The sequence below is a fragment of the Pongo abelii genome, chromosome 20, assembly GCF_028885655.2.
Source record: "Pongo abelii isolate AG06213 chromosome 20, NHGRI_mPonAbe1-v2.0_pri, whole genome shotgun sequence".
NCBI lineage: Eukaryota > Metazoa > Chordata > Mammalia > Primates > Hominidae > Pongo > Pongo abelii.
The window spans coordinates 17597052-17607856 of NC_072005.2; the positions used below are offsets into that span (position 1 = coordinate 17597052).

A 10805-nucleotide genomic window follows, 5' to 3' on the forward strand; every position below is an offset into this window, starting at 1 on the left:
GAGATATTTGGATAAAAGTCCCCTCCCCAAGCCCTGCACACACACCAAAAAAAAAAAAAAAAAAAAAAAAGTGGGGGGGCCGGGCACGGTGGCTCACGCCTGCAATCCCAGCACTTTGGGAGGCCAAGGAGGGTGGATCGCCTGAGGTTAGCAATTTGAGACCAGCCTGGCCAACATGGTGAAACCCCGTCTTTACTAAAAACACAAAAAACTAGCTGAGCCTGGTGATGGGCGCCTGTAATCCCAGTTACTCGAGGCTGAGGCAAGAGAATCGTTTGAACCCGAGAGGCAGAGGTTGCAGTGAGCCGAGACTGCGCCACTGCACTCCAGTCTGGGCAACAAAAGCAAGACTCTGTCTCAAAAAAAAAAAAAAAAAAAAGTATACAACCTATCACTCTCCTGCTTTTCACATTAACATATGTTAGAGAAGAGCTGCTTTGGCCGTTTAAATGGTGGTTGCATAGTGTTCCACTGTGGATGGACAGACACTTTTTCTTTTTCTTTCTTTCTTTTCTTTTTTTTTTTTAATTTATTTTTTTTGAGACGGAGTCTCACTCTGTCGCCCAGGCTGGAGTGCAGTGGCGCGATCTCAGATCACTGCAAGCTCCGCCTCCCAGGTTCACGCCATTCTCCCACCTCAGCCTCCCAAGTAGCTGGGACTACAGATGCCCACCACCATGCCCGGCAATTTTTTGTATTTTTAATAGAGACAGGGTTTCACCGTGTTAGCCAGGATGGTCTCGATCTCTTGACCTCGTGATCCGCCCACCTCGGCCTCCCAAAGTGCTGGGATTACAGGCATGAGCCACCACGCCAGGGCTCTTTTTCTTCTTTTTCTTTCTTTCTTTTTTTTTTTTTTTTTTTTTTGAGACAGGATCTCACTCAGTCACCTAGGCTGGAGTGCAGTGGCATGATCATGGCTCACTGCAGCTTCCACCTCCTGGGCTTAAGTGATCTTCCTGCTTCAGTCTCCCAAGTAGCTGGGACCACAGGTGCATGCCACCAAGCCTGGCTACTTTCTTCTCTCTCTTTCTTTTCTTTTCTTTCTTTCTTTTTTCTTTCTTTCTCTTCTTTCTTTTCTTGAAGGGGTTTTGCTCCAGTCACCCTAGCACGATCTTGGCTCACTGCAGCCTCGGCCTCCCACGCTCAAGTGATCCTCCCACCTCGGTCTCCCAAGTAGATAGGACCACAGGTGCATGCCACCATGCCCAGCTAATATTTTGTATTTTTGGTAGAGAATGGGTTTCACCATGTTGCCCAGGCTGGTCTCAAACACCTGAGCTCAAGTGATCCACCCGCCTCAGCCTCCCAAAGAATTTTGAAACAATTATTTGTAGAGACAGGGTCTCCCTATGTTGTCCAGACTGGTCTTGAACTTCAGGGCTCAAGAGATCCTCCCGCCTTAGCCTCCCAAAGTGTTGGGCTTACAGGCATGAACCACTGTGCCCAGCATGATTTTCTTAATAATTTTTTTCTAGCTTTAATTTTTCATGTTTAATTTTTGAGACAGGGTCTTGCTCTGTCACTCAGAGGACTGAAGTGCAGTGGTGTGATCATGGCTCACTGCAAACTTGACGTCCTGGGCTCAAGTGATCCTCCCGCCTCAGCCTCCCAAGTAGCTGGGGCTACAGATGCATGTCACCATGCTCAGCTAATTATTGATATTATTTGTAGAGACAGGTTCTTGCTATGGTGACCAGGCTGGTCTTGAACTCCTGGGCTCAAGTGATCCTCTTGCCGTGGCCTCCCAAAATGTTGGGATTACAGGCGTGAGCCACCACACCTGGCCAGCCTTGAGTCTGGAGGAGTCAAAGTTATGTGTGAATTTTCAACTGCATGGAGAACTGGTGCCCATAACCTTCGTGTTGTTAAGGAGTTGGAGATTAATCTACCAAATTTTCTGTAAGTCTGAAGTTATGCCAAATATAAAGGTTAAATTTAGATAACAAGCTAAAAATGTTTAAAGGTTAGAAAAACAAGAAAATCCACTAATACATTCATGTGAAATTGAGCAATATAAAATTGTCCATATTTCAATGATTTTTGACCCATATAAACAGCTCTTTCTTGTGATTCAACCTATAGATTCTCTTCCTTTTAGTTGTAGCTTTTCTTTTTCTTTCTTTTTTTTTTTTTAATTTATGAAGTATTTATTGATGATTCTTGGGTGTTTCTCGGAGAGGGGGATATGGGAGAGTCATAGGATGATAGTGGAGAGAAGGTCAGGAGATAAACACATGAACAAAGGTCTCTGGTTTTCCTAGGCAGAGGACCCTGCGGCCTTCTGCAGTGTTTGTGCCCCTGGGTACTTGAGATTAGGGAGTGGTGATGACTCTTAAAGAGCATGCTGCCTTCAAGCACCTGTTTAACAAAGCACATCTTGCACCGCCCTTAATCCATTTAACCCTGAGTTGACACAGCACATGTTTCAGAGAGCACGGGGCTGGGGGAAAGGCCGGAGATCAACACCATCCCAAGGCAGAACTTCTCCTAGTCAGAACAAAATGGAGTCTCCTATGCCCACCCCTTTCTACACAGACACAGCAACAATCTGATCTCTCCTTCCTTTCCCCACACTTCCTCCCCTTCTCTTCAACAAAACTGCCATCATCCTCATGGCCCGCTCCCGATGGTCGCTGTCTCTTCGGAGCTGTTGGGTACACCTCCCAGACAGGGCAGCCGGGCAGAGGCGCTCCTCTCCTCCCAGACGGGGCGGCCGGGCAGAGGCGCTCCTCACTTCCCCGACGGGGCCGCCCGGGCAGAGGCGCTCCTCGCTTCCCAGACGGGGCCGCCCGGGCAGAGGCGCTCCTCACTTCCCAGACGGGGCCGCCCAGCAGAGGCGCTCCTCACTTCCTCCCAGACCGGGTGGCAGCCGGGCAGAGGCGCTCCTCACCTCCCAGACGGTGTGGCGGCTGGGCAGAGGCGCTCCTCACTTCCTCCCAGACAGGGTGGCGGCCAGGCAGAGGCGCTCCTCACTACCCAGAGGGGGCGGCCGGGCAGAGGTGCTCCTCACTTCCTCCCAGACGGGGCGGCAGCTGGGCAGAGGCACTCCTCACCTCCCAGACGGGGCGGCCGGGCAGAGGTGCTCCTCACTTCCTCCCAGACGGGGCAGCCGGGCAGAGGTGCTCCTCACTTCCTCCCAGACGGGGTGACGGCCGGGCAGAGGCACTCCTCACCTCCCAGACGGGGCGGCCGGGCAGAGGCGCTCCTCACCTCCCAGACGGAGTGGCCAGGCAGAGGCGCTCCTCACTTCCCAGATGGGGCAGCCGGGCAGAGGCGCTCCTCACTTCCTCCCAGACGGGGTGGCGGCCAGGCAGAGGTGCTCCTCACTTCCCAGACGGGGCGGCCGGGCAGAGGTGCTCCTCACTTCCTCCCAGACGGGGTGGCGGCCGGGCAGAGGCGCTCCTCACCTCCCAGACGGGGCGGCTGGGCAGAGGCGCTCCTCCCTTCCCAGACGGAGTGGCCAGGCAGAGGCGCTCCTCACCTCCCAGAGTGGGCGGCCGGGCAGAGGCGCTCCTCACTTCCCAGATGGGGCAGCCAGGCAGAGGCGCTCCTCACTTCCTCCCAGACGGGGTGGCGGCCAGGCAGAGGCGCTCCTCACCTCCCAGACGGGGCGGCCGGGCAGAGGTGCTCCTCATCTCCCAGACGGGGCGGCCGGGCAGAGGTGCTCCTCATCTCCCAGACGGGGCGGCCGGGCAGAGGTGCTCCTCATCTCCCAGACGGGGCAGCCTGGCAGAGGTGCTCCTCACTTCCTCCCAGACGGGGTGACGGCCGGGCAGAGGCACTCCTCACCTCCCAGACGGGGCGGCCGGGCAGAGGCGCTCCTCACCTCCCAGACGGAGTGGTCAGGCAGAGGCGCTCCTCACTTCCCATATGGGGTGGCGGCCGGGCAGAGGCGCTCCTCACTTCCCAGATGGGGCAGCCGGGCAGAGGCGCTCCTCACTTCCTCCCAGACGGGGTGGCGGCCAGGCAGAGGCGCTCCTCACTTCCCAGACGGGGCGGCCGGGCAGAGGTGCTCCTCACTTCCTCCCAGACGGGGTGGCGGCCGGGCAGAGGCGCTCCTCACCTCCCAGACGGGGCGGCTGGGCAGAGGCGCTCCTCCCTTCCCAGACGGAGTGGCCAGGCAGAGGCCCTCCTCACCTCCCAGAGTGGGTGGCCGGGCAGAGGCGCTCCTCACTTCCCAGAGTGGGCGGCCGGGCAGAGGCGCTCCTCACTTCCCAGAGTGGGCGGCCGGGCAGAGGCGCTCCTCACTTCCCAGAGTGGGCGGCTGGGCAGAGGCGCTCCTCACTTCCCATAGTGGGTGGCAGCCGGGCAGAGGCGCTCCTCACTTCCCAGATGGGGCAGCTGGGCAGAGGTGCTCCTCACTTCCTCCCAGACGGGGTGGCGGCCAGGCAGAGGCGCTCCTCACCTCCCAGACGGGGCGGCTGGGCAGAGGCACTCCTCACCTCCCAGACGGGGCGGCTGGGCAGAGGCGCTCCTCACCTCCCAGAAGGGGCGGCTGGGCAGAGGCGCTCCTCACTTCCCATATGGGGTGGCAGCCGGGCAGAGGCGCTTCTCACTTCCCAGACGGGGTGGCGGCCAGGCAGAGGCGCTCCTCACTTCCCAGATGGGGCAACCGGGCAGAGGCGCTCCTCACTTCCTCCCAGACGGGGTGGCGGCCAGGCAGAGGCGCTCCTCACCTCCCATACGGGGCGGCCGGGCAGAGGTGCTCCTCATCTCCCAGACGGGGCAGCCGGGCAGAGGTGCTCCTCACTTCCTCCCAGACGGGGTGGCAGCCGGGCAGAGGTGCTCCTCACTTCCTCCCAGACGGGGTGGCAGCCGGGCAGAGGCGCTCCTCACATCCCAGATGATGGGCGGCCGGGCAGAGGCGCTCCTCACTTCCCAGATAGGGCGGCCGGGCAGAGGGGCTCCTCACATCCCAGACGATGGGCGGCCAGACAGAGATGCTCCTCACTTCCTAGACGGGGTGGCGGCGGGGCAGAGGCTGTAATCTTAGCACTTTAAGAGGCCAAGGCAGGAGGCTGGTAGGTGGAGGTTGCAGCGAGCCGAGATCACACCACTGCACTCCAGCCTGAGCACCATTGAGCATTGAGTTAGCGAGACTCCGTCTGCAATCCCAGCACCTCGGGAGGCCGAGGCAGGCAGATCACTCGAGGCCAGGAGCTGGAGACCAGCCCGGTCAACACGGCGAAACCCCGTCTCCACCAAAAATACAAAAACCATTCAGGCGTGGCGGCGTGCGCCTGCAATCCCAGGCACTCGGCAGGCCGAGGCAGGAGAGTCACAGGAGCCCGAGGCAGGGAGGTTGCAGCGAGCCGAGATCATGGCAGTACAGTCCAGCTTCGATAATAGTGGGAGACCAAAAAAAGAAGGAGAGGGAGACCGAAGAAGGGAGAGGGAGAGGGAGAGGGAGAGGGAGAGGGAGAGGGAGAGGGAGAGCGAGAGCTGTAGCTTTTATTTTTCTTGTGTAATTGCATTGGCTAGTGCTCCCAGAAAAAAAAACTACTTGACAGTGGACGTCCTCACCTTGGCACTGATTTTGATGTGTTTTTTTCCCCACAATTTATACATTTCCTCATTTGATCTATTAGTATAGCAATTAACAGACTTGGGAATATTGAACCATTGCTCCATCTCAGGCATAAGTCACCTTTGTTGCAGTGTAGGTTAAAAACATGGGCCAGGAGTGGTGGCTCATGCCTATAATCCCAGCACTTTGGGAGGCCGAGGTGGGCGGATCACCTAAGCTCAGGAGTTCGAGACCAGCCTGGCCAACATGGTGTAACCCCGTCTCTACTAAAAATACAAAAATTAGCTGGGCGTAGTGGTGGGGGCCTGTAACCCCAGCTACCTGGAAGGCTGAGGCAGGAGAATTGCTTGAACCTGGGAGGTGAAGACTGCAGTGAGCCCAAATTGTGACACTGCACTCCAGCCTCGGTGACAAGAGCAAAACTCAAAACTCAAAACCAAACCAAAATAAACATGTTACTTGTTTTTTTTTGTTTAAATTCCATCTGGGAGTTTTGTACCTTTCTCACAGGGTTAGGGATTTGCGGTTTTCCTATTGTGCCACCTTTGTCAGCTTTTGTTGTCAAATCAGCTCCCTCTCATGAGTCCAATCACCCATTTTACAGATAGGGTAAACTGAAACCCAAAGAGGGAAAGTGACCCTTTCCGGTTATTCCTGAGCCACGGCTAGACCTCCAGTTCTCATATCTGTGGGATGACGGCAACACTGTTGTTAGAGGGGACTTCAAATCCCAGCTAAGCACTAGCTCACTGCATGATCACTTGGGCCTCAGTTTCCCTGTCTGTAGAATAAGCACTTTACGTGGTGGGGGAGGGAGGGCTGAGGTTCTTTTCTGTGCAGTTTCCGTTCAGGAGGTCTCCAGGGTCTAAAGCTGAGCGTCGCATCCAGCGTGGGGGTGCCTCTATACACGTCCCCGCAGATCCCCCCCATATGTGTCCTCCAGGCCGACGCCCCCTTCCGGCAAGGGGCCGACTCACCCTCGTGCGCGCCGCGCCGGCCGCCGGCAGCCCCCGGAGTTTCCGGAGCGAGAGCGCGAGCGAGGGCTAGGCCGGGGTCGGGACCCCGAGCGGGGACGCGGCCGGGGCACTCTGCGCTGGGGGCTCATCTCGGCTTCCAGGGCGTTACTGCCGGGAAGGGGGAAGGGGGCTGTCAGCCTCTGGACCCCTGTCTCCAGACATCGCCAGCCCTCATCCCCCAGAGCGTCCCTTTGCTGGGAACTCCATCCCCAGAGATCCCCATCTCCCAGGGTTTCCCGCTCCCCAAGATCCGGCATCCGCTCTCGACCCCCAGCCATTCCCGGGACGCCTCCCTAGAGACTCCCAGCTACATCCCCAGAAGCTCTGTCCCCAGACCACCAGCCTCTCCCTCGATACTCCCTTTTCCTTGCTCCCTTCTCTTCCGTTCCCCGTCCCTCTCGGGGCTCTCTCGGGGCTCTCACCGACGTTGGATCCTGGGGACCTAAGTTTTTAGAATGCCCGCCCCAGCCTGGAATCCCAAGAGAGTCCACTCCCTTCTCGATCCTTAAGTTCCAATTCCAGGATCTCCCTATTAAATCAACAATGTCCCGCCCACAATTCCACGCCCAAAGTAATGATTGGCCGAAAGAATGTAGCCCTGCGCAAGCATTGGTCGCGCCTTCCCCGTCCATCCGACCCCGCCCTCGGGCCAGCCCCTCACTCACAGGCGTTCGCGCAGCGCCGCCTCCCGGGCCGCACAGGCTTCGCCCTCGGCCTCCGCCACGCCTGCTCGCCGCAGAGCCTCGTCCAGCCGCCGCGCAGACTCCGTGGCCGCCGCCTCCCAGCGCGCCAGGGCCTCTGCGGGCGCAGGGGGCGGGGTCAGGCTGGAGACCGCGGGCCCACCCGCCCCACGCACGCCGGAATCCAAGTTGATAGTCTGCATGCCGTTTGCACGCTTTCCTTTATTTGAATTAAATTTGTGTGTACCATTGCATGGCTTCCACGTGCTATTTGCATAGCTTTTCATAGGTTTGCATTGCTTTTGTGAGTCGTTTACAAGGAGTTTGCATGTTTTGTGGCATTTGCGTTGTTTTTGTGACATTTGCATGGCCTCTGCATGTTGTTTGCATTCGTTTCATAAGTTTTTGCGTTTTTATCCGTGTTATTTGCATTACGTTTGCAACTGTGCTTGTTTGGATAACCAGGATTCACCTAGGCTACTCCCACCTCTATCCCTGCCCACTCCCTTACACCCCAACGCACCTGTCAGCGCCCCGTTCTCGGCCCCCATCTGGGTCCCCTGTGCCTTGGCTTCGTCCATCTCAATCTTCAGTGTTGTTAGTTGGGTCTGAAGCCGGCTCTGAGGAGTGGAGGGGAAGTGGGAGGGGGTGTAGGCAGAGGAGGGGAGGAGTGAATCGGCCTGGCCCTTTTGGGGACAGTGAGAAGCCACCTGGGACCCTGTGTCCTGAGCTTTGTGTGGAATGTCCTTTGGGGCCTTGTAGTTGTAAAATACAGAAGTGGCTTCTGAAACCTGGGGCACCGAGTGGTGACAGCTGCCTGCCTGGAGGGAGATCTCTGCTCAGGTCCAATGCCACCAACCCTAAGCCACCAGGAAGTGGAGAGTGCTTAGCTCTGCGGTCAGATTCAAGTTCCACTTTCAGCTCCGTCTGGGACTCGCTGATGGGATTTCAAACCAACACAGTGAGCCGGGCGTCGTGGCTCACGCCTGTAATCTCAGCACTTTGGGAGGCCGAGGCAGGCGGATCACTTGAGGCCAGGAGTTCAAGACTAGCCTGGCCAACATGGTGAAAATCCATCTCTACTTAAATAAAATAAAAAATAAAATAAAATAATAAAAAAATAAAATAAATAAAAAATTAGCCGTGTGTGGTGGTGGGTGCCTGTAATCCCAACTCCTTGGGAGGCTGAGACAGGAGAATCACTTGAACCTGGGAGGTGGAGGTTGCAGTGAGCTATCGTGCCACTGCACTCCAGCCTGGGCAACAGAGTATGACTCCGTCTCAAAACAAAACAAAACAAAACCAGCAACAACAAAAACCAACACAGGGCAATTTGATGGTTGACAATGATTGAATTTCTGGGGTATGTGTCGGTTGCCTCTGTAGGACATTCTGCAAAACGACTGGTCCAGCTTCCTCAGTGCATCTTACAGCAAGGGGGCAGAGCCAGAACTTGAACTTGGAGTAGGCTCCTCTTAACCTTGACTGCCCCAGTCCCTTCTCTTGGTCCAGGGGGCAGAAAAGGGGTAGGGGTTTATTTGGATTTTATTTATTTATTTATTTATTTTGAGATGGGATCTTGCTCTGTTGCCCAGGCGGGAGTGCAGTGGTAGGATCTCAGCTCACTGCAACCTCCGCCTGGGATTACAAGCATGCACCATCACACCTGGCTAATTTTTGTATTTTTAGTAGAGACGGGTTTTCACCACGTTGGCCAGGCTGGTCTCGAACTCTTGACTCAACTGATACACTCGCCCTGGCTTCCGAAAGTGTTAGGATTACAGGCATGAGCCACCACACCCGGCCCCATTTTGATTTTTAATATTCAGATGCTGCACTACCTCGGCTGAGCTGGGAGGTTGGGGTGGAATGAGGGGTGTGCACAGAGGTATACAGTAGTCACTCCATAAATGGAAATGGCTGGGATTTTGAGGACAGTTCTTTTGGCAGGCTCGGGGCTGGAAAGGGTTAAGAAAAAGTCTGAAGGGTTAGTCAGAGGAAAAGGAGGACCTAGCAGGTACCTCCCCCAAGAGGCCAACTTTAGCCTCCTAATTACAGGTGACATGTATGTCCCTCTCTCAAAATAGGGCTGCTGGAAACTGGCTGGAGTGGGGCTGAGTGGGCACATGGGGGAAGGCCTCCGGTGGTCTGGGGTTTCTCCAGACACCATTTGTCTGGCAAATAGCAAAGGACAGTGAGACTTTTTTTTTTTTTTTTTTTTTTTTTTCAGATGGAGTCTCGCTGTGTCACCCAGGCTGCAGTGGAGTGCAGTGGCGCCATCTCAGCTCACTGCAACCTCCACCTCCCAGGTTCAAGCGATTCTCCTACGTCATCATCCTGAGGAGCTGGGATTACAGGCGTTCACCATCACGCCAGGCTAATTTTTGTATTTTTAGTAGAGACAGGGTTTCGCCATATTGGCCAGGCTGGTCTCGAACTCCTGACCTCAGGTGATCCACCTTTCTAATCAGAAGGTAGACTCCATGGTGAGCTGACATCTAAGGGTTGGAAAGCATTAGGGCGCTATTCTCAATGCCTTCTCAATTCGAGGAACTGGGGAAACCGAGGCACAGGGAGGGAACCCTGGGTATGTGTGGGCAGGCCCTCTCTTATCTCAACATTCTGGATTCTCGAGCTCCCCCTCTACCCGGCCCACCTACCTGGCGGCCTTCACAGGCCTTTAATGCCTTCTCCAACTCGTGCCGGATACTTTCCGCCTGGTCCAGCTGCCTGGCTAGGGCCTCCTCCCGCTCGGCAGCCTCTGCCAGCTGGCGCCGCAGCTCGTCGACCCCAGGCGGCGGGTCCCCGGGCGAGGCCGTGGCATTGACCCCTGGCTCCGGGCAGCGAGGTCCCCGAGCAGCCGAGGCGGCCAGATTCCAGGCTACCAGGGCCCCGCCGGCTGCTGCCGCAGCCAGGAACACCGCCACCCCGCACAGGGCGAGCACCCGCCAGGCACGCCCGGGCTCCGGCCCCGGCTCGGCCATGCCGCGGTCCACAGCTCTGGCCCCAGACGGCCACGAATATTTAATTGGCACCTTGGGGCGCCAGGGACACCCACGGTTCCGCCCAGCCTGGCCGTGGCTTCCCAGTCCGTTGGGAGGGGTTGGACCCCCTCCAGGGGCTGGTCCATCCCGTCAAGCCCAAGAAAGGACTAGGGGTTCTGGGTTCCTGCATCCCACGTGCTGCCCTCTGTGCCTCAATTTCCCCCTTTGTGAAATGGGGAGAGTATTAACTCCTGCTTGGTAGGGCTTGGTAGGAATCAAGCTGGCACATCTGTAGGAAGCGCCAAAGACCGCATCTGCAAACGAAGTGCTTGGCTATCATTTGGGGATATGTCGTTTCCAATATTTTTTAATCTTAATTTTGTGTGTGTGTGTCGCCCAAGCTGGAGTGCAATGGCACAATCTCGGCTCACTGAAACCTCCGTCTCTGGTTGAAGCGATTCTCCTGCCTCAGCCTCCTGAGTAGCTGGGATTACAGGCGCCTGCCATCATGCCCAGCTAATTTTTGTATTTTTGGTAGAGACGGGGTTTCACCATGTTGGCCAGGCTGGTCTCGAACTCCCGACCTCAAATGATC

The 10805-nt window shown here is 56.4% G+C and overlaps 1 protein-coding gene across 2 annotated transcripts; it reads right to left on the reverse strand.

Annotated features, from left to right (window-relative positions):
- Positions 1–395: 395 nt before the first annotated feature.
- CCDC194 (coiled-coil domain containing 194) lies at positions 396–10238 on the reverse strand. Of its 2 annotated transcripts, XM_054538726.2 has the most exons (5): positions 9887–10238; positions 7750–7846; positions 7212–7344; positions 6508–6654; positions 396–1908 (listed from the first exon to the last, which is right to left on the reverse strand). In XM_054538726.2, exons 1-5 carry the CDS (start codon positions 10208–10210, stop codon positions 1884–1886), a joined length of 726 nt encoding a protein of 241 aa, XP_054394701.2. In that variant the 5' UTR covers positions 10211–10238; the 3' UTR covers positions 396–1883. The 2 variants fall into 2 exon arrangements, 1 of the variants encoding a protein (XP_054394701.2); XR_008516187.2 differs by lacking the exons at positions 396–1908; positions 7212–7344; positions 7750–7846; positions 9887–10238 and adding an exon at positions 6969–7082 and having other exon boundaries at positions 6544–6654.
- Between the last annotated feature and the right edge of the window lie 567 nt (positions 10239–10805).

Excerpts from the sequence above, each read along its gene's own strand:
- CCDC194 (XM_054538726.2), bottom strand. The coding sequence starts at position 10,210 with ATGGCCGAGCCGGGGCCGGAGCCCGGGCGTGCCTGGCGGGTGCTCGCC. Across the intron at positions 7,345-7,749 it reads CGAGAACGGGGCGCTGACAG|AGGCCCTGGCGCGCTGGGAG; the intron begins GTGCGTTGGGGT and ends CTGCGCCCGCAG. Across the intron at positions 6,655-7,211 it reads GCGGCGCTGCGCGAACGCCT|TAACGCCCTGGAAGCCGAGA; the intron begins GTGAGTGAGGGG and ends CCTTCCCGGCAG.